General features: G+C 42.9%; 1 protein-coding gene across 3 annotated transcripts in view; it reads left to right on the plus strand.

The window, feature by feature from the left end:
• Window positions 1-24,426, plus strand: part of KIAA1671 (KIAA1671 ortholog) — a 173,420-nt gene that overhangs the window by 126,709 nt on the left and 22,285 nt on the right. For all 3 annotated transcript variants that reach the window (XM_044275376.1, XM_044275378.1, XM_044275377.1), the window contains one exon: window positions 16,239-16,360. In XM_044275376.1, the coding sequence (XP_044131311.1) occupies window positions 16,239-16,360 (122 nt within the window). The remainder of the gene's footprint in view (window positions 1-16,238; window positions 16,361-24,426) is intronic.

The raw sequence follows: 24,426 nt of genomic DNA on the forward strand, positions 1-24,426 counted from the left end.
CTTGGAAACTGATGTACAGTAGCTCCAGAGATTCAGTTGTCTTGTCAGAAACAACTCAAGGGCTTACAATAATTGTAATTTTTTTTTAATTGCAAGACTCGGTGAAAGCCGTTCCACATTGATCTTATTGATCTATACGTAAAGTGCTTTTGGAATATTCTGTATTACTCAGGAAATAAAACGTACAGCAGAAGGAAAGAATTGAGTGAATTTTATGGGAGCTAGAAAGCTGTCCCAGACTGTGCCCAACATAAAGTAGAATACAAAATGATTTCCTCAGCTGTCAACACCTTGCGGATACACAGCCTTAGAATAGCCCCCTGCGGGAAGACTAATAAATCTTTGGTGTTTTCAAAGTCTTATCTAATGGCAAAACTACAGTGAATTGAAGCAGCAAAATTTGTATCTGCATTTTGTGCACACTTGTAGATCATGTAATGTGAATGGTTTATGATGTCAGCGCTGGAAGTATCCTGTAATCTATTATTTATTGCTCTTCAGGACACTCCAGTAAAGCTACATTTGGAGTTTATATGTAGTGGAATACATTTATTTCCTGTGGTATGGCTATGTGATGCTTACTGATGTGCAAGAATGTTGCCTATTGCTGATCTTAGCCTGGTTAGATTGGTTTGTACATAAGTCTTATTTGCTCAGGAATTAGGTGGTGGGAAAGGGATTCCGGTACTGGCGATTACCAGGAGAGCTGTGCCTAGAACGGGGATCAGCAACCTCCGGCACTTCAACTGTTCTGAAACTACAACTCCCAGAATCCTCCTTTCACTTCTGTGGGAGTTACCAGAGCAGCAGAGTAAGTTTGCATGCTGGGAGTTGTAGTTTCACAGCAGCTGGAGTGCCAAAGGTTGTGGATCCCTGGCCTAGAATGTTTGGGCTCATAGGAGATTCCTCAGAGGTACATGACCAGAAGCCAGCTGTCTCCACAGCATGCTTGGAACCCGTGTCTGCCAACTCAACAACCCTAACCCCCAGAAAACGCACACAGAGCACCTTATAAAATGATCCCACAACCCCCCAAACTCCATTTATTTCCTGTGGCATGGCTATGTGATGCTTACTAATGTGCAAGAGTGTTGCCTATTGCTATTCTCAGTCTGTTTAGATTGTTTTGTATGTAAAAGTCCTATTTACTCAGGAATTAGGTAGTAGGAAGGTGTTTTTAGTACTGACCATAACCAGGAGAGTTGTGCCTAGAATGTTTGGGCTCATAGGAGATTTCTCAGGGGTACATGACTAGATGCCTCCCGACTCCACAGTATGCTCAGAACCCATGTCCGCCATGCCAACAACCCTAACCCCCAGAAAACACACACACAACACCTTATAAAATGGTCCCAAAACCCCTGAAACCCAATGTCCTAAGCTCTTCCTTTCACCACCCACTGTCTGTGTCACACAACCTTGTGATGTCATACCCCCCAGGAGCCAATATACTTTACCCTTTCTCTTACCAGTCTGACCGATAGGGGGTCTAGCCAGACGACCCCCCCTCCCCCCACCCCATGTTCTCCCATTTCACTGCTGCATTATTTAATTATACGGGACAGCCAGCGGTAGCCAATTGCTGTACTCATCCAATATAGCATGCCAATCATATGGTTATGTGTAGTGCCCCATGCGGTCTCTATCAAAGTCACACGGTCTGGCTAGTCTGACAAGTTATTAGTTGATATTGTAGCCTAAATGTGCAAGCTCACAATCCGTGTCAATGGTCCTCATTGTGTTACAAGTCCCTGTACTAAAATCAAAAGTGATTCACTGAAAAAGAAATGTGAATAGCAGTTCGTCAGTATTTTACTTCTGTACAGCCTACGTCATGTAATATTTGCATTCTGATGGGACTGGTGTTTTAACCATGTGTCAGTAATTATGACCTTGGATGTTTTTATTTTTTATTTCAGTGAATTACTTGGGAACATAGATGAAAGTAAATTAAAGTGATTTGGCGCCTGTGTAGTGGATCTGATGGACGCTGCTTTCTGAGCTCATCAGATCCACTGCACAGGCACCGAGTTACTGAGCCAGCTCGGCACTTGAGCAATGGATCTTCTGTTGCTTCCCAAGCTCAGGAAGCAGTATGCGATTGTGTGCAAACGCATAGTCACTGAGCCTCAGAGCTGCCTCGAACACATGCTAGACAAGATGTCTAGCCCTGTTACTCAAAGGGGAGGTGGGAGTACAGAGAGCACAGGAGTGTTGCACTAGTGGTGCTCCTAGCACTATAGGTAGCTCCTTGGTGCTCCAAATAGATAATTTATAAAAATGACTATATCTCAGCATTTATTACCTCTATAGAGAAAATAAATATATAGTTGTACTCATAGAAACATAGAATGTGTCGGCAGATAAGAACCATTTGGCCCATCTAGTCTGCCCAATATACTGAATACTATGGATAGCCCCTGGCCCTATCTTATATGAAGGATAGCCTTATGCCTATCTCATGCATGCTTAAACTCCTTCACTGTACTTGCAGCTACCACTTCTGCAGGAAGGCTATTCCATGCATCCACTACTCTCTCAGTAAAGTAATACTTCCTGATATTACTTTTAAACCTTTGCCCCTCTAATTTAAAACGATGTCCTCTTGTAGCAGTTTTTCTTCTTTTAAATAGTCTCTTCTATTTTACCTTGTTGATTCCCTTTATGTATTTAATAGTTTCTATCATATCCCCTCTGTCTCGTCTTTCTTCCAAGCTATACATGTTAAGGTCCTTTAATCTTTCCTGGTAAGTTTTATCCTGCAATCCATGTACTAGTTTAGTAGCTCTTCTCTGAACTCTCTCCAAAGTATCAATATCCTTCTGGAGATATGGTCTCCAGTACTGCAGCACAATACTTCAAATGAGGTCTCACTAGTGCTCTGTAGAGCGGCATGAGCATCCTCCCTCTTTCTACTGGTAATGCCTTTCCCTTAATGAGAGGCATTACCATAATGAACTCGGCATGATCAACCCTAACAGGCAAAATGACTGGTTTAATAGGGTTGATCATGTTGACAGATGCTCTGTAAGGCTGTATTCAGAATAGCCGACAGCTCACTGACCCATTCATTTCTGTTGGGTCATGCACATGGCATATTTAAAGGAGCTGTGTCCCCAATCCACAAATCTCAGAACAAGTCCTATTTTTGTCATATTTACAAATGACAATTTCCATTGATGGGAGTGAGAAGAAATGCACACATATATGGCCATGCACAGGAGTGTTGTTGTAGTCAAAAGGAGGGTTCCCATTTTCACTACACAGTTGATGAGCGCTGATGTTTTGTTCTTGCTATGACAGTGTTTCCCCTAGAGTACTACAGTATATTCCTGGATGCATATTTGTCTTGTTTCTTCCAACGTGACCATATATAGTAGCAGGTGTATATTACCCGCTATATCCTTGGCTCTTTGGTTGCTCAGCAACTGTGTTCATCTCTGGAATGATAAAATATAATCCATCACAATATGCTTGATGGTTACTACAACACAGCTGTTTCATGGGAAAAAAATACACCAAGCAATAAATATTGGGGAGCAACGAAAATTGCTGAATGAAAGGGGTTGTCTCGCTGTTAGGATATAGGCCATCAATATTAGATTAGTGTGTGTCCAACTAAAAACCATATAAATCCTTTAATTCACTGTAAGCAATAGATGGGGAATTAGACTGTATGCAGATTGGAATAGAAGTCTTTACACTCACTCTTTGCATATATTGGTGGTTCGCTTGTTAAACTGTCCATAATCTCATCTATGTGGAAAACCTAAGTGACCTCTGTCAGCTTCAATGTCACCCGAGATGTGTCCACCACCACTTAAATAATGTGCCTTTTCGGCCAACCTCATAGGATTTTTGGATTGACGGTTAGCTAATGGAAGCTCTGTGTGCTGTATATAGGTGCATACTGTCCAACCTCATAGGATTTTTGGATTGACGGTTAGCTAATGGAAGCTCTGTGTGCTGTATATAGGTGCATACTGTATATGTTTTTAGACTATAGTATCCTTGACTTTTCCTTGAGGGGGAGAATTTCAGTACTTAACATGGCAGGTAGGTGCACTTTCAGTCCATAGCATGTAGTTTCACTCCGTATACACCCACCTAGGAGAGAAATCTTCACTCCCTTAAATGCACCTATCTGGCTGCGACACAGTGGGTTCCTTGAATTGCACGGCCCACGTCCAAACCCCTGTGCCGCGCAGAGCCTTTATTTGTCAGCTGTGACTCATGCTTCAGATTCTTTTAAAATCCCTGTAAGCTACCGAGCAGGCAAAATAAAAAGTGACATAATTACTCCATTAACCTTTCTTTTTTAGTCCTTATTGTATTTACTGAAGGTGACAAATAACGCTGACATTACCGAACAATATAGTTTCTGGGAAATCAATCCTATTTTTTAAAGCAAAAAAGAGCAATAAAATATATATGTTATATTTTCTCACATGACAAAGTTAATACCAGTTTACATCTCCCGATACCTGGGCTGATGATCGGGAACGACCGTGGTAAGCGAGGCAGCCTCCTGGGAGCTCACCATGCACAGCGCAGTGCATTGTATAGCGGCCGTGCTTGGTATTGCAGCTCAGCCCTGTTGCCTTAAATGAGGCTGAGCCCCAGCTAGGCCATGTGACGGATCTACGGTGACATGACATGGCCTAGGAGTGCCATGCCATGAATGAATTTCCCTATAACCCCTTTAACAACTGTTCAGTGAACGATCACCTCATGAACAGTTGTTCTGCCGACATAGCCATACACATTTACTCCATGTTGGTTATTACAGTCCAAGGATGAAGATCCAGGTGAAGGATGAAGATCTTTCTGGGAATGTTCACAGAAAGATTGTTCATGGACTAGCAACTATGGGATAAAAATATTAAACATGACCAACTTCTTTCCAGACGAGGACATTCCACCACTGGTTGGAATAAATTATCTTGTGTTATTAAATTTCACCCAACAAATGATCAGCTTTAGACTAATACATTTAAAAATTCCATCAATGTTCAAAATGTATCAGATCAGAGCCCCAGAATCCTAGAAATGTCAAAAGTCCTTATTTAATGACTGTTACCAAACTAGGCATCACACCATATTAACGCTGTTTGTCAGAGTTATGGTAATTGAGAATGTTCCTCAATAGATCCTACACTCACCTGTTACTCCCCCACCATTGCCAGCCCCACAGCCCCACTCTGGTCCTTCTTCCCATGTCTGCATACAAAGATGCAGTGGTGACATAGAGGAATATGCATGTTACTGCTGCAGCCATTCATTGGCCTCAGCACTCTTATGTGTATACTGCTAAGGCCAGTGATTAGCTACACTACAGCAGCTATGTGTTGTATGCCAGTACATCAAAGCTGCAGCCTTGTTTATAAGAACGAAGAGGCGGCCCGGAGCTTCAGGGTAGAAAGTGACAAAAGTATAGGATGATTGTTTATTTCAGAACATTAACTGGCAAAGGGGTTGAACCTGGACCTATCCCCATCTTCACTCCTCGGCCCTCCTTGGTATGAGCATCGGAGCATTTAATTTATTTTTTTAGATCCAGTGACGTACCGGGCTCTCCATAGGGACTGCTAGGCGGAGAGGCTTCCGCCCAGCTATGAGCCCTGTGATGTCACTGGCACTAATGGGCAGGTTTTGACAGAGCTAAAGCCGCCCATCAGAGCTGGTGACGTCAGCGGGAACACTGCTCGGTGGAAGCCTCCACCTAGTAGTGTGCCATTTTAAACAAAAAAGCCCTTGCCCTCCTCAATATAGCGCAGGGCATGGGAGAGTATCAGAGCATGAAATGCTCTGATGCTCATATCAGGGGGGCCGGAGGGGTGTAGATGGGCATATGTTCGGGTTCAGCTCTGAACCCGGACAACCCCTTTAACTAAGACATCCTCCTTTAAGGGGTAGCTGATGGTGACTTTGATTTCTTTGAGGAGTAACTGGTCAGTATAGGTTTTGACTCATTTCACTGTCATTCTGTTGGTTCTGTACCATATATTTGCATATAGAAAAAAGATGAATGTACTCTCTTCGGGTAAAGAACGTAGTTACAGAAGTAAACATGTTTCCAGTTTACTGATGGAAGTCTGGCACTAATCCAATTCTTCATAATAAATCTAATCAAATTCCTTAATGAACCCACTTCCAATTTTACTCCTAGAACTGGATTCTGTATAATCTTATTCTTGGATCATAAATACTCCTTTGAGTAATTTGGTCTTGCCTTCACTATATATAGTGCATTTGGAAAGTCTTCAGATCCTTTCACTCTTTTCCCATTTTGTTGCGGCCATATGCTAAAAAAAAAAAAAAAAAAAGTTAATTTCATTTCCATCAGTCTGCACTCAATATCCCATAATGAGAAAGTGAGAACAAAATTTTAGAAATGTTTGCAAATTTATTTGAGGAAAAACTAACTTTTTTCATGGCTATAAGTATTCAGAGTTTCAGATACTTTGCTATGGCACTTGAAATTTTAGCTCAGGACTTTTTATTTCTCTTGATCATCTTTAAGATGTATCTACACCTTGATTGGAATCCCCCTGTGGTAAATCCAGTTGATTGGACATGATTTGGAAAGACACAGCCCTGTCTATATAAGGTCTCACGGCTGACAATGCATATCAGAGCAAAAACCAAGCCATGAAGAGTAAAGAGCTTGTCCGATGAAACCAATAATGAACTTTTTGGCCTCAATTCTAAGGGTACTTTCACACTAGCGTTATTCTTTTCCGGAGTTCCCTAGGGGCTCAATACCGGAAAAGAACTGATCAGTTTTATCCCCATGCATTCTGAATGGAGAGCAACCCGTTCAGGATGTCTTCAGTTCAGTCTTTTTGCATGCTGCGGTTTTATCTCCATCCAAAATTCCGGAACATTTGCCGGAATGCCGGCATTTTTTCCCATTGAAATGCATTAATGCCGGATCCGGCCCAGAGTGTTCTGGCAAAACGGATCCTTTTTTGTGGTCTGCACATGCTCAGACTGCAAAAAATGTGAAAAAAATAATTGCCGGATCCGTTTTTCCGAATGACACCAGAGAGATGGATCTGGCATTTCAATGCATTTGTCAGACGGATCAGGATGTGAGAGCCCTGTGTGAAAGATGCCAGTCTGAAAGTAGCCTTAGTGACAAGTCTGTAAATGTCCTTGAGTGGCCCAGCCAGAGCCCTGACTTAAACTCAATCAAACATCTCTAAAGAGATCTGAAAATGGCTGTCCACCGACGCCCCCATCCAACCTGGGAGAGCTTGAGAGGATTTGCAGAGAAGAATGGCAGAAAATCCCCAAATCCTGGTGTACATACCTTGTAGCATCATACCCAAAAAGACTGGAGGCTGTAAACACTGCCAAAGGTGCTTTAACTAAGTACTGAGTAAAGGGTCTGAATGCTTACGTCAATGCAAGATTTTAGTTTAAGAAATATATAAAAATCTCAGAAAAAAATAATACATTAACACAATAGATGCAAGCACCATATATAGACTAAGCCCTCATTCTGATATAATAAAATCTGAGACTCTTAGCCAATATATTTTGATCAAAACACATCTGTGCCCGCCTACCAAGCGCCAAGGTGGTCTCAGTAAGGCAGATGTTATGCTAAACCTACCTATGCCATTGGGCATCTATGTTCAGGAGCGCAGACTCTGCACGTATAGTGTGCTGCTCCTAGTTGCCTCTATGTGCATCCAGCAACCGATGAGAGGAGGAGCACACACACCTATATGTACCACCTAATCAAGGCAGTCTGGGCAAAAGGGCACAGGAATGCAACTCACGGGATAAAATAGGAGCGCATTCACACTTGAAGGTACCACTTCCTCAAGCATATACTACAAACTAAACGAAAATCATAGAAAAAAGATTTAAAAAAACAAAGCTAAAAACATCCTGCACGATATGGTAAATAACTGCAGATGTCCATGGCTACATTTATGAAAAAAATCAAAGAAAAAAATAATAATGCACTAACATAATAGATGCAAGCACTATAGACTAAGGCTACTTTCACAATCGCATTTTGGGCGGCTCCGTCATGGATCTGCAAAAACGTATCCGTTACAATAATACAACCGCATGCATCCATCATGAACGGATCTGGTTGTATTATGTCTTCTATAGCCATGACGGATCCGTCATGAACTCCATTGAAAGTCAATGGGGGACAAATCCGTTTTCTATTGTGTCAGAGAAAACGGATCCGTCCCCATTGACTTACATTGTGTGTCCATTTGGCTCAGTTTCGTCAAGCGGACTGCAAAACGCTGCAGGCAGCGTTTTGGTGTCCGCCTCCAGAGCGGAATGGAGACTGATCAGAGGCAAACTGATGCTTTCTGAGCGGATCCTTATCCATTCAGAATGCATTGGGGCTAAACTGATTCGTTTTGGACTGCTTGTGAGAGCCCTGAACGGATCTCACAGGCGGACCCAGAAACGCCAGTGTGAAAGTAGCCTGAGGAGGCAAACTGATGCATTCTGAGCGGATCCTTTTCCATTCAGAATGCATTAGGGCAAAACTGATCCGTTTTGGACCGCTTGTGAGAGCCCTGAACGGATCTCGCAAACGGAAAGCCAAAACGCGAGTGTGAAAGTAGCCTAAGCCCTCATTTTGATATAATAAAATCTGAGACTCTTAGCCAATATATTTTGATCAAAACACATCTGTGCCCCCCCCCCCCCCGATAAGGTGGTCTCAGTCAGGCAGGTTCTACGTTAAACCTACCTATGCCGTTGGGCATCTGTGTTCAGGTGCGCAGACTCTACAGGATTTTAGTTTTTACTTTTCAGTAAATTAGCAAAGATTTCTAACATTCTGTTTTTACTTTGTCATTATGGGGGGTATTGAGTACAGAATGATGGAGAAAAATGTGAACTTTTTTGATTTTAGCACAAGGCTGCGACATAACAAAATGTGAAAAAAGTGAAAGGGTCTGATGCCTTTCTGAATGCACTGTAGACAGGAAAGCCTAGAAATTCTAGAAAGAAATATTTTAAGATGTTATTTTAAGCATAACAGAAATGCATACATTATTTTTAAAGGCTGAAAAACTTTATCTCCTCCGAAACCTCCTTAGGCTACTTTCACACTGGCGTTTCTGGGTCCGCTTGTGAGATCCGTTTCAGGGCTCTCACAAGCGGCCCAAGACGGATCAGTTTAGCCCCAATGCATTCTGAATGGATATGGATCCCTTCAGAATGCATCAGTTTGGCTCCGTTCCGCCTCCATTCCGCTCTGGAGGCGGACACCAAAACGCTGCTTGCAGCGTTTTGATGTCCCCCTGACGATGCAGAGCCAAACGGATCCATCCTGACTTACAATGTAAGTCAATAGGGACGGATCCGTTTTCACTGACACAATATGGTGCAATTGAAAACGGATCCGCCTCCCATTGACTTTCAATGTAAGTCAGGACGGATCCGTTTGCATTTTTTGTTCATGGTAATGCAAACGGATACGTTCCGAACAGATACAAGCGTTTGCATTATCGGTGCGGATCCGTCTGTGCAGATACAAGACTGATCCGGTGTGAAAGTAGCCTTAGTATATTAGCATAGTAATTGTAGCAAGAATACAGTAAAATAAGTTTTCACCTCGATGTATCAAATACTTGATTTGGAATTCTAATAAATGCCAGGCCTCATTGGACATGTTAGCACATAGCTGAGGTAAGCAGAAGTAAATACCTGAGGACAGAACAGAGAGCCCTCCGGGCTGTTTGTGCGCTATGTTGATGTTGCTGAGGAACAGGTTGTCGTAGGTAGACGGTCTGTGGAGTTGCTATGCAGGCTGAAGGCCTACTTTTTGTTTCTGTCAAAGCCCTTATTTTTGTATGTAAGGCAGCAGCTAAATGTCAATAAGTGCTCATATCCATGGTATGCATCAGCTATAACTATAATGATGCATTTTATATGTGTAATTCACCCTTTAATGTTTCAGCTGTGGGAGGTTCTTATGCTTTCCCGTAATTGTAGACATCTTCCATCTGGCCACAAATAATCTAATTCTGACACTCTGTTGTCTGGTTTGTGCACTGTGAGCTATATATGTGGCCAGGAGCAAATAGGTTTTATTAAAAATTAAGAACTCTATTGTTTCTAGTACCTATTCTTGTCTACAGAATGCAGTATTCTAATACCTGAAGGGTTATCCTCTCTCCATATGGATTTAACCAGTTGAGGTTGCATCTGTTAGGCCCCTTTCACACGGGCGAGTTTTCCGTACGGGTGGGATCCGTGCGGCGAACGTATAGCACCCGCACTAAATCCTGACCCATTCATTTCTATGGGGCTGTGCACGAGCGTTGTTTTTCACGCATCACTTGTGCGTTCAGTGGAAATCGCAGCATGCTCTATATTGTCCGATTTTGACGTGACGCAGGCCCCATAGAAGTGAATGGGGTGCGTGAAAATCGCATAGCATCCGCAAGCAAGTACGGATGCGGTGCGATTTTCACGCACGGTTGCTAGGAGACGATCGGGATGGAGACCCGATCATTATTATTTTCCCTTATAACATGGTTATAAGGGAAAATAATAGCATTCTGAATGCAGAATGCATAGTAAAACAGCGCTAGAGGGGTTAAAAAAAAAATAAAAAAAAATGTAACTCACCTTAGTCCACTTGATCACGAAGCCCAGCATCTCCTTGTGTCTCCTCTGCGCTGAACAGGACCTGGGGTGAGCTGCTCCATTAAATACCGGTTAAGGACCTTCGATGACGTCACTCCGGTCATCACATGGTCTTTTACCATGGTGAATCACCATGGTAAAAGATCATGTGACGTACCATGTGATGACCGGAGTGACGTCATCGCAGGTCCTTAACCGGTATTTAATGGAGCAGCTCACCCCAGGTCCTGTTCAGCGCAGAGGAGACACAAGGAGATGCCGGGCTTCGTGATCAAGTGGACTAAGGTGAGTTAAATTATTTATTTTATTTTTTTAACCCCTCTAGCGCTGTTTTACTATGCATTCTGCATTCAGAATGCTATTATTTTCCCTTATAACCATGTTATAAGGGAAAATAATACAATCTTCAGAACATCAATCCCAAGCCCGAACTTCTGTGAAGAAGTTCGGGTTTGGGTACCAAACATGCGCGATTTTTCTCACGCGAGTGCAACGCATGACAATGTTTTGCACTCGCGCGGGAAAATTGCGCATTTTCCCGCAATGCACCCGGCTCTTATCCGGGCAAAAAAACTGACGCCCGTGTGAAAGAGGCCTTACACGGTTAAAATAATATAGAAGTCCATCAAGTTCAACCAAGGGATGGGCGGGGACATGAATCCCAGACCTTTTTGTTACAATGAAGATGTACTACAATGAGTGATTCTTGCTCTGGGGATTTATCACCTCTAGGCCCCTTAATCACTAGCGTCAAATTTATAAATCTGGTTAAAAAAAAAAATCCTCCAAAAATTGCAAATTGACAACCAGCCTAAGGCCCCTTGCAGACCGGCGAGTATTCCTTGCAATTCTTGATGTGAACGCACTGAATCATAAACCCATTCATTTCAATGGGTCTGTGTACAAGAGCGTTGGTTTTCAGGCATCACTTGTGCGTTGCATGAAAACCGCAGCATGTTCTATATTCAGCGTTTTTTTACGCAATGCTGGCCCCATAGAAGTGAATGGGGCTGCGTGAAAACCGCATTGTATCCGCAAGCAAGTGCGGATGCGATGCATTTTTTACGGATGGTTACTAAGAGTTAAAACCTTCAGTTTTTTTTATCACTCACGTAAAAAACGCATCAATGCTCATTGCACCTGTGAGATAAAAGCTGAACAACTAAACGCGATCACTGACCAAACTGAATGAACTTGCATGCAAAATCATGCATTTTTCACTGAGCGCATCCGGACCTAATCAGCTCACGCTAAGGCCCCTTTCACACGGGCGAGTTTTCCGCGCGGGTGCAATGCGTGAGTTAAACGCATTGCACCCGCACTGAATCCGGACCCATTCATTTCTATGGGGCTGTGCACATGAGCGGTGATTTTCACTGCGTGAAAATCTCAGCAAGCTCTATTTTGTGTGTTTTTCACGTAACGCAGGCCCCGTAGAAGTGAATGAGGCTGCGTGAAAATTGCAAGCATCCGCAAGCAAGTGCGGATGCGGTGCGTTTTTCACGCATGGTTGCTAGGAGACAATCGGGATGGGGACCCGATCATTATTAGTTTCCCTTATAACATGGTTATAAGGGAAAATAATAGCATTCTGAATACAGAATGCATAGTACAATAGTGCTGGAGGGGTTAAAAAATAATAATAATAATTTAACTCGCCTTAATCCAATTGTTTGCGCAGCCGGCTTCTCTTCTGTCTTCATCTGTGAGGAAAAGGACCTATGATGACGTCACTACGCTCATCACATGGTCCATCACATTATCCTTATAACCATGTTATAAGGGAAAATAATAGCATTCTGAATACAGAATGCATAGTACAATAGGGCTGGAGGGGTTAAAAAAAACTGAGTGCTTTTCTGAGGTTTCATTCTGTGCCTCCGCACCGCAAAAAGATGAGAACATGCTCTATCTTTTTGCGTATCGGAGGGATCACGGACCCTTGTAAGTGAATGGGTCTGCGATCCCCATGCACCTGCCCCACAGAAGGTGCCCGTGCATTGCTGACCGCAATCTGCGTTTCACAGCATGGGCACGGGACACCAACGGGCGTGTGAACGAGCCCTTAGGCTACATGCACACAACCGTATGTGTTTTGCGATCCGCCCAAAAAAAAAAAAAAAAAACGGATGACATCCTTATGCCATCCGTTTTTGTTTTTTTTTGTTTTTGTTTTTTGTGGATCCATTGTAACAATGCTTAAAATGGACAAGATTAGGACATGTTCCATTTTTTTTTTTTGCGGGGCTACGGAAACGGACATACTAATGCTTTTTTGCGGACCCATTGAAATGATTGGGTACGCATCCTATCCGCAAAAAAAACTGAACGGACACGGAAACGAACAATTCTTGACATGGAACGGAGTCACAGAACGGAACACCGGAAGCACTGCGGAGTGCTTCTGTGATGTTTCTTTCCATTGTTCCGCACCGCAAATAAATATGACATGTCATTCAAGTTGAATGGGTCCGGCTTGCTGCACGGATGTTGTCCGTGCATTGGGGACCGCAATAGCGGTGCCCCAATGCACGGAACGACCGCACAACGGCCGTGTACATGAAGCCTAATGGAAAGATTTTGCAGTTCTGTTTTTGACCCACTCCTGGTTTTGACTCAAATGGCCTCATGCACACGACCGTTGTTTTGGTCCGCATCCGAGCCACAGTTTTTACGGCTCGGATGCGAGCCTATTAACTCCGTGTGCTGTCAGCATCTGTTGCTCCATTCCGTAGCCCCGCAAAAAAAATAGAACATGTCCTATTCTTGTCCGTTTTGCAGACAAGAATACGCATTTCTACAATGGGTCGCCCGTTCTGCAAATTGCGGAAGGCACACGGTCGGCTTCTGTTTTTTGCGGACCGCAAAAAACAGAACGGTCGTGTGCATGAGGCCAATCACTGATGAAAATCACTGACCAATCAGTGACATTGGAACTAGGCCTGACGCTGCATTTACACGATCCAGTGCCCAGAAAATATTCGAGAATGAACAGTTTGTTCCTGAAAATGACCTAATCGCAAGGCGATGAGATATTGCTACGGTGATGGCTCATCCCATAAAGATTCATCGTTTGCTGGCAGCAGATCTCAGGAAGCCTGCCAGCAAATGATGATTTTATGTGCTGTTCATCGGGTGATCTGCTTCACATTTACCACTTATCGGGAATGAGCATTCATATGAACATTCTTTCCCAACAATATGCCTGTGTAAAAAGGCTTTCTCCGGTGATGACAATTGATTTCCAAGGGTTCCAGGATCCAGACCTGAGACAGTCACCAAGATGTCTACCTTTTAGAGGCGGTCTCATACACAACCTATTTAAAGAGGACCTTTCACCGGTCCAGACATTACAATATAAGTACCTGGCACTGTAGAGCATTATTAGTAGATGTCATGGCTCTGTTGCCCCGCTGTGTACCCTGTTCCGGTTTTGCGCCCTGGATGCTAATAGATGGCATCGGTACAGGGAGGAGGCGATGCCAGCTTTTCTCCCTGTATTGAGGCGATTCCCGAAGCGATGGAGCACACGCAGTAACACTGTCCTTCATCAGATGATCATTTGTTCAATGTTTGTTCAACCATCAGTATACTTCTGTCTAATGTGTAAGGTCACTTTTACTGTCATCTCAGACTTGTACATAGTCCATTGACCCAGGCATTGGGAGGGCTAGGGAATACAGGAACTTTTCTTCATGTTATCACCCCTCTTATCAATCAGGCAAGATAAGTTCCCCCTGATTCTAACAGTTAAGGCTCCATTCACACGTCTGTGGTGTGTTGCGGACCCGCAAATTGCAAATCCGCAACACACCCGCCCGGCACCCCTATAGAAATGCCTATTCTTGTCCGCAAGCTGCGGGGCCGAAGATCGGGGCCGCGCTCCGCAAATGCGGATGCGGACAGCACACTGTGTGCTGTCCGCATCCATTCCGTCCCCATAGAAAATAAATGGGTCTGGACCCGTTCCGAAAAATTGCGGAACGGATGCGGACCCATTTGCGGACGTGTAAATGGAGCCTTAGGCTGTATTACACAGCTCAATGTTGCAGACGATTTTCGGGAGGGAAACGTTCCCACTCGGCAAAAGCCTGGTTGCTAGTGGAGGAGACAGCTGCTATTAGATGCAGTGATCTCCTTTACAGCATGGGAGAAGCGATCGCTAAGCCATGCTGTAAAGTTGTTTGCTGGCTGCAGATTGTTTTTAGATGCCACGATCTGCTGCCTGCAAATGATTATTTTTTAACATATCAAAAGATTTGGACTGCCCGATTTTCAGGCAAACGGCAGCAGTATTATACTGCCAGATGATTGTTAATGAGTGATCATCTGTCGAAAAATCAACAGGTGTAATACAGGCTTTATACTTCTAATTACACCTAATCAGGGCATTTGTGGACCGTTTACGAAACAAACGTTTAATGGCATCTGAATCATGGAGGTTTCTATCGATTTTGTACGACAAGATGTTCATGTAGACATGAACTCTGCACATACAGAACTTTGATTTTTAGGAGTTCTGTGCCTCAGGTTCTGCTCGGATCACATAAATGTGTGCACATTTTGTAAAACATTACGTTTTGAGCCAAACTCACATGAAGACACACAAATGTTTAAAAAAAAAAACTATTTTTTGTTGGTGCTTTCTAGATACTGCTTAAAAATGTCAAGATAAATTAAATATCCTTGCAGTATTAAAATTAGTAGTTAGTAAAAGATTCATAAAAAGAGCTCCAGTATCTAGGTCACTTTAGAAGCCTATAAACGTTATATACACAAGAGCGAGCATGTTTTAAGTCTCACATGAATGGGTTTAAACCTTGTAATTGAAGTCAATGTAATGAAGTTCTAGTCCTTACCTGTTTAATTCTCTACAGCATGTAGATGTTTTTGGCAGTGAGCTTGCAAGCTTCCAGCACTTTTTATGTTCCCATATAATCCATAGGTATGATGATAATTATATTCGATGACTGTTTTGTAGCTTTTTTGCATGAATGCAGCCACTGGAAGTCATGGTCATGAGCTCTAAATGGGGTCATGGTTACATATGACTCCATTACATACTGTAAGTGTGATAAATGTTCTCAGTGCAGTCTTGTGTATGCAAAGGAGACTTGAAAGGGCTTTCTGAGATTTAAATACTGATGGCCTGGATAGGTCTGATCCCGACACCCGGGACCCCCACCAATCAGCTGTTTGAGAAGGCACCGGCGCTCCTTTGAGCACCATGGCCTTCTCCTTACTCACCAAGCACAGCACCGTACATTTGTAAAGCGCCTGTGCTTGTATCACAGCTCAGCCCCATTCACTTCTATGGAGGAGAGTTGTACCTAGGCCATGCGACCAATGAAAGTGTCGTCACAGGCCTAAGGAAAGCGGCGAGAAGGCCGCATCGCTACTGCTGCTGCCTTCTCGAACAGCTGCTCACGAACGTCCCAGTTGTTGGACCCCCACCGATCAGATACTGAAAAACTATCCAGAGAATATCTCATCGGTATTTAAGTCTTGGAAAACCCCTTTAAACTGCCCCCTTACATTCTCCATTATCATAAAGCTGTTGATGTGGTTGATGACCTGTTGTTTCATTGTATTTTCAGGATCACGTAAAGCAGTGTTTCTCCAGATCCTCCACCTCCAATAAGGACACAGATTCTCTTGTGCAAGAAACTGACAGACAGTATGGCACATGGAGTCAGGATAAGCAAAAGCCTGAGGACAGGTGAGGTGGTTTTCGGTCTCTTTTGTGATATTTCACTCAGTTAGGATTGTAGGAATTGTAGAAGATCCATACAGCACTAAGCACCGCACCATCCATTTGATAATGGCTGTGGTTGGTATTGCAGCTCGGACTCATTCACTTGAATGGGACTGAGCTGTACCTATGCTGCTTGACCAATCATCGTGATGTGAGTTGCCTAGGAAGAGGATGCAGCGCTCCTCAAACAGCTGATCAGCGGGGTTGTATGGAGTCGGACCCCCATAGATCTCATATCGATCACCTATTCACAAGATCTTGGACAACCCATGTAATCTTTATTACAAGGTAGTAGTTGTCTTTGCAGTTTAGGCTACTTTTACATCTGCGTTTTCAATTCCGCTATTGAGATCCGTCATAGGATCTCAATAGCGGAAAAAAACTCCTCAGTTTTGTCCCCATTCATTGTCAATGGGGACGAAACTGAAATGACACAATAGAAAATGGATCCGTCCCCCATTGTCTTTCAGTGGTGTTCATCCCGGATCCATCATGGCTATAGAAGACATAATAGAACCGGATCCGTTCATAACTGATGCATACAGTTGTATTATTGTAACGGAAGCGTTTTTGCAGATCCATGACAGATCTGCAAAAAAACGCTAAAGTGAATGTAGCCTTTTATATATACCGGTATGTACTTTCAAGGATGAATATGTGTATGATGAAGGGTGGAAATGCGTTGCGAATATTCTTGTTTTTGAGCTCATAAGGCGTTTTAGGATTCTTTGTCATAAAGTTAATCTTTATTCAGTTTATATTATCGTTCCTTTGTTTAAGACATGCATACTGTCAGTGCTTTGTGTACGTTTTTTTTTTTTTCCTGCTTTTCATACATAGGCTATTGTAGCACCAACATAAAATCAATTTTCTATTATCACGATTATTAAAGTTGCTTACAGGAATAAATTATTAATATTCATTGGATTAGTTACTGTAAGTATGAGGTTGTTGTTAATATTAGAGATAATCCGGAAATCTCGGACTTGAATGAGAAAAGCCTTAAGAAGCAAAGTTACAACAGTAAATATATGTACGTATGTACAGAGGTAGTGATAATTAGCTAGGAAAAAGGTGAGGAAGGTAGGAAATAAAAGAATGTGTACTTACCAGTTCGAACTCTCAGCGCTCCAATGCTGCCCTTCTGAAGCTCCTGGCCGGGCTTTGACTGCTGCGGTGATCTGCTCGTATACACCATGTGAATGCTGCAGCCAGTCACTGGCATCAGCTATCTTGCTTAAACACTTCAAATACCCTGTGTAATTACCTTGTTAAGTGTCAAACATCCTTGTATAGTTTATTACTGCAAATGTCTTTGTAAAAAGCACAATTCTGAATTGGTTGACAGAAGGCTTGCATCTGTGGCTTCGCGCTGGTGGCAGCTCTAAATAATGTTATGCTTTTGTGGCAACAGGAGTGCCATAGTATTACTGAGGCTTGGCACTAGGGTGAAACCCATCTCATCTCACGGTTTACACATGAATGAAGAATATTGGTGAATTCCTTTTCATATGTGAGGCTATTCGGCTTGGCGCATTGACATTTCTTAACATCCACATTTGCTTTAAAGGTTATATATATATAGTGCCGTAAAGAATAGAGATATACATTGTGCTGTGTACATTCTTCCACCATCTCCTTCCCTTTCCTGTTTATGATAGTAGATGTAAGTGCTGGGGTAGGATACACTAGAATATCTCCCAATGCCTGTGTAAAGTATACAAGAACAATGGACATTAGTCATGCTGTAGGAATCCAGAAGCCTATGTTGTACCACCACAGTTCTTTTAGCCCATTTGACCCATTTTATTTGATTAGTGACTGGCTTTTGTGTGTGCTTTGTATTAAATTACTATAATCAACTGCAGGCAGTAAACTGGCATCTTGCTGCACCCTTAGAACTGGCATCTATCTTCTCAGTGATCTGGGTACATGTCTGGCTGTAGGTTGATGCCTATAGTTTTGCTCATTAAGTCTTAAGGACATAGATTTTGATACCTTTTGTTCCTGAGCAGCAGAGTTCTTACAGGTAATATTCTGCAGTTTGCAGTATGAAAGCGATGCGAGTACAAGCACTCTATTGTTTGGAGCTGTTGACTCTAGTTTCAGGTCACTACCTGGTCTGCAAATAATAGCCTATCTATAAGGGAGACTGCTGTTCAAATACAAAGCCCAATTACTATGTGCTGTACTGGCTGAACACAGTGTTACTATTGCAATGCATTTCGTGGGTTATCAGGAATACTATTTTAGCAGCTATTTTGACATAGATATCTACCAGTCATGAAGGACATAATATTTGTATTATAACATTCGTAGGAACGCTCGTTAGCGATCATCTTGCGGTGTTATACTGCTGCCGATTACCCAGTGAACAAGCAAACACTTGTTCATTGGGCAATCCAAATCTTTTGACAAAAAAATTATCCTTTGCAGGCGGCAGATCGTGTTGTCTAATCATGATCTGCTGCTGGCAAACCACTATACAGCATGGGTACGACCGATGGCATAGCAATTACTTCTTACCCATGCTGCGGAGGAGATCACTGCATGTAATTGTACAGTGTTGGGGTCCATTCACACTTCTGTAGTGTATTACGGATCTGCAATACACCCAGCCGACACCCCCCATAGAACTGCCTATTCTTGTCCGCATGTTCTATTTTTTTGGCGAAGCTGCGGGACGGAATTTCGGGGCTGTGCTCCGGAAATGCGGATGCGGAGAGCACATAGTGTGCTCTCTGCATCCATTCCGGCCCCATTGAGAATAAATGGGTCCACACCTGTTCCCGATTATTGCGGAACGGATGCGGACCCATTTGCGGACCTGTGAATGGACCCTAAATCTGCCTTAACTTGCCCTGATCTTTGACGCTGAATTAAGAGATAACAGTAAATTAGATTTTTTTTTTAATGTTTTTTTTAGAGCAGTACAATAATTTGCAGTTAGACTCGTACATGTTAAAATTAGATAGGGAGATTTATAAATAGATAGATATGGAGATAGATCAATATATATATATATATAGATAGATAGATAGATACAGAGGTGGATAGATAGATAGATAGATAGATAGATAGATACAGAGGTGGATAGATAGATAGATAGATAGATACAGAGGTGGATAGATAGATAGATAGATAGATAGATAGATAGATAGATACGGACAGAGGTGGATAGATAGATACGGACAGACCTGGATAGACATGTCTCCTCAATGGCTTCAAATCAGCCATTGAGGAGCTGAAAGACAAATCATGCAAGACCTTGTACAACATCAGAAGACAACTGTACCACCTCAAAGCACCAGTCAGGGTCTTAAAATCTTTGACGCCATCATTGCACCAATCCTCCTGTACAGCAGTGAAGTCTGGGGCCCTCACACGTACCCCGACTAGTCAAGATGGGATTCCAGCTCAACAGAAATATTCCACCTGGAATTCTGTAAGCATCTCTTCCAGGTCCATCAGAGCACCTCTAAGGCCTCTTTCACACGGGCGTCATGTTTTTGGCCTGGATAAGATGCGGATGCGTTGCGGGAAAATGCGTGATAATGCGTGATTTTTCTGCGCGAGTGCAAAACATTGTAATGCGTTTTGCACGCTCGTGAGAAAATCGGCATGTTTGGTACCCAAACCCGAACTTCTTCACAGAAGTTTGGTTTTTGCTTAGGTGTTTTGTAGATTGTATTATTTTCCCTTATAACGTGGTTATAAGGGAAAATAATTGCATTCTTAATACAGAATGCATAGTACAATAGGGCTGGAGGGGTTAAAAAAATAATAATTATTAATTCACCTTAATCCACTTGTTCGCGCAGCCTGGCTTCTCTTCTGTCTTCATCTTTGCTGTGCACAGGAAAAGGACCTTTGATGACATCACTGCGCTCATCACATGGTCCATCACACGATCTTTTACCATGTTGGTGGATCGTGTGACGGATCATGTGATGAGCGTAGTGACATCACCACAGGTCCTTTTCCTGTGCACAGCAAAGATGAAGACAGAAGAGAAGCCGGGCTGCGCGAACAAGTGGATTAAGGTGAGTTAAATTATTTATTTATTTTAACCCCTCCAGCCCTATTGTACTATGCATTCTGTACTAAGAATGCTATTATTTTCCCTTATAACCATGTTATAAGGGAAAATAATAATGATCGGGTCTCCATCCCGATCGTCACCTAGCAACCGTGTGTGAAAATCGCACCGCATCCGCACTTGCTTGCGGATGCTTGCGATTTTCACGCAGCCCCATTCATTTCTATGGGGCCTGCATTGCGCGGAAAACGCACAAAGAGGAGCATGCTGCGATTTTCACGCAACGCACGTGATGCGTAAAAAATCACTGCTAATCTGCACAGCCCTATAGAAATGAATGGGTCCGGATTCAGTGCGGGTGCAATGCCTTCACCTCACGCATTGCACCCACGCGGAAATCTCGCCCGTGTGAAAGGGGCCTAACAATGCCTGTCGAGGGGAGCTGGGCAGATTTCCTCTACACTTTACAATCCAGAAGAGGGCGCTATTATTCTGGGGCCATCTACATGGTAGTAGTGAAGTCTCCCATCACCATAAAGCCTTGCTACACCAAGGGATCCCAGGCAAGGCAAAGCCCCCAAATCAACTTACTGAAATCCAGCCCGACCGGATAATCACCCCACACCACCTCACAAAAGCCGTGATCAGGAACACAGTAAACAAGAGACAAGAGGAATATGTCAGTGAATGGAGGAAGGAGGTGAGAGCATCCCAGAAGCTGACAGTGTACCAGAGCCTGCAGAAAGACTACAAACTGGCCTCATATCTGGAGAAACTAGGGAACCCCAGAGACTGGAAAATCCTGAGCCGCTACAGACTGAGCACCCACAGCCTGGCCATCGACAGAGCTTTATGCCTAGAGAAAGCAGACTGTGCCAGCAGTGCCACCTGGAGGCGGTGAGGGATGAGGCCCACTTCCTGATATACGGTCCCAAATACTCAGCAGTGAGGGACATCCACTTTAGGAGACTCTGATCTACTCCCAGACTTCAGCTCTATGGAGGAGGAAGAGAAACTGCCCATCCTGCTAGGAGAGGAAGAGAACACTGTGGACATAACAGCACAATATGTCAGTGCCTGCCACAGACTGAGAGGAGCCTGATATACCATGGACTCCAATACCCTGACCCTGGGTGTGTTCACACCCCTTCCCCCTCCTGTCATGATATGCCATGGACTCCTATACACCGACCCCAGGTGTGTCCCTATTTCTCAACCCCCTATTTCCCACATGCTTTGGCAATACTGATGTATAATTTTAGACCTGCCAATAAAGCTTGATTGATTGATTGATTGGATACGGCCAAAGATAGATGGATACGGCCAAAGATAGATGGTTACGGCCAAAGATAGATGGATACGGACAAAGATAGGTGGATACGGACATAGATGGATGGATGGATAGATGGATAGATACAGACATAGATAGACAGACAGACAGACAGATACGGACATGGATATTACTTAACATCTAATCTATTTTATCTATCTATCTTGGAAAAAAAGAATAGGCCCATTAGTTTGACCCAGCAGGCAGATTTGTCACTAGCTTTGCCCAGATCTGTAATTGGGAACATAAGCTTTGGCTACGTGATGTTCCCATCAGTAAAAACCTGCAGGAGGTGGTTGGTTGGTGTCACAACGTTACTCATCCAGTGCAAGATCTGGTGCAATGTTTCTTTACTAGATGAATCACATCACTTTACTGGATCATCTAACCTTTCACATATTATATATAGTGCCTTAATTGCTTTTCTATAGCACTCAATCTGTTAGCCTTTAGACATCGATTTTCTAGCCCTTTCTCTGTTGCACAATCTGAAGTCCATCATTTTCTACCACTGCCTGTGAGAGCTCTTATTTTCATATTAATAGATATTTTTCAATATAGAATCTTTGAAAGTTTACTGTATCACCAGATCAGGGACTGTAGATTTTGGTATTTTGTCGCTCTATATTTTCCATTTTTTTTCTATAATTATTTGGTATGTGCCACCTGGCATCTCATTTTCAAAGGGAGTTTCTGAAAGTGATCATCCACTTGACGTGGTAAGAATAAATCTAAATGACATACCTAAAAACACTCCCCAGCATCTACATGCTTCTAAGTTGTGTGATATTCATTTTTCTTTCTCTAAATTTAATATATATTTAGCTAAAATTCATCAGAACCTATTTCCTGGATTTCATTGGACAAGTCATGAATAACGGCCATGTTTCCTGACCGCCTTATTGATATGCCCATTTGGGTCTTGCTTTGAGGGGGTGAGATAATTGCCTTTGGAGCTGTTTATCTTAGAGGAAGCAGTCCCTCTTTGCCACCTCATTTCAGACTTTTTTTCCCAGAGGAGCATTGCATGGACTGTAAGACTGCTTACGCCTACCAGGCCTTCTCCAGAAGGGGAAATGGTAACCCCTGGATCTTAGGGGAAGCAATAGGATCAAGCATATGTCGACTTCTTGTCGCCAAAAAGTTGCGCAACCTTTTTTATAATGTTAGTCAATGGTGTTGCACTGCGACATGCTTCAACTGCGACACGACAGTCACAAAAAAATCCATCCAAGTTGGATTTTTGTGCGACTGTCATGGCATTTTGTAGTGCAACACCACTGACTGACACACGTCACAGTGTAGTTGTTCCCTTTTTGTCACACTACTTATTGTCATGCGACACATGTCGCTGTGTAGCCCTAGCCTTACTGAAAGTGGTACCGAGATTGCTCAACACACATCACTCTCTAAAAAGGAAGGAATCATCCCAGTGCCATCTCTGTTATTACCATCACTGCTGCTGTTCACGTTTTTTTTGGCTTGCAAAAAATGTGCCTTGCTTTAGAGACATTTATTTGGTCACATCTTTTCTTTAGGTGTGTTTCTGAAAAAAATAAAATCTAGAGCATGCTGCATTTTGGGGAATACCACAAAAATTATTTGTTGCCTTACAGCTAACATAAAAAGTTATAATAAAAGTAGCATAAAATGCCACAAAAAGCATTGTATAACATCTTTCTTAAAATGGAACCTGTCACCGTAATTTTGTGTATAGTGCTGAGGACATGGGTTGCTAGATGGCCGCTAGCACATCCGCAATACCCAGTCCCCATAGCTCTGTGTGCTTTTATTGTGTAAAAAAAAAAACGCTGGACTCATCTCAGGATAATTTGCATATGTATCAAATCAGTTTTTTTTCCACAATAAAAGCACATAGAGCTATGGGGACTGGATATTGCAGATGTGCTAGTGGTCATCTAGCAACCCATGTCCTCAGCTCTATACATCAAATCCCGGTGACAGGTTCCCTTTAAAGAGGACCTTTCACCTGGATATCAATAATCAAATTATTATACTACCTTATAGTGCGTCCCCCAGTGATGTCTTGGCAATTTTTTTTTTTTTTCTAAAGAACCCCCCGTTCGTGCACTGTGGTCCCCGTATCTTTTGGCTCCTAATATGCTAATGAGGCAACTTGGTTATACTAGGCTTGGACTTAAAGTTCTCCTGGGCGCGGTTATCTTCTCCCTATCAGAGCACTGCATCCAATCAGAGCACCGCTCTTAGCCAGGGAGAAGGAGCTCAAGTTCTTGCGGGAGAAGGAGCTGCGATTCTCCCGCAAGAACTTAAGCTCCTTCTCACTGGCGGGGCGCTCTGATTGGATGCGCTCGCAGCCAGGGAGAAGATAACCGCGCCTAGGAGAAATACAAGTCCACACCTAGTATAACCGAGTCGCCTCATTAGCATATGAGGCGCCAAAAGATACAGGGACCACACTGGATGAAGGGGGGGTTCTTTAGGAAAAAATAAATAAATTTGCCAAGACATCACTGGGGGACGCACTATAAGGTAGGATAAAAATTAGATTATAGATAACCAGGTGAAAGGTCCTCTTTAAAGTGTTATTTTTTTTTTTTGTAACAACCTCTGCAGTATAACAACGCCTTGTAAAATGTTGCGTTCTTGTAATTTCCTTCAACATTAAATTCATCAGCCAGA

Source organism: Bufo gargarizans, chromosome 1 (genome assembly GCF_014858855.1).
Source record: "Bufo gargarizans isolate SCDJY-AF-19 chromosome 1, ASM1485885v1, whole genome shotgun sequence".
In the NCBI taxonomy this organism is placed as follows: Eukaryota; Metazoa; Chordata; class Amphibia; order Anura; family Bufonidae; genus Bufo; species Bufo gargarizans.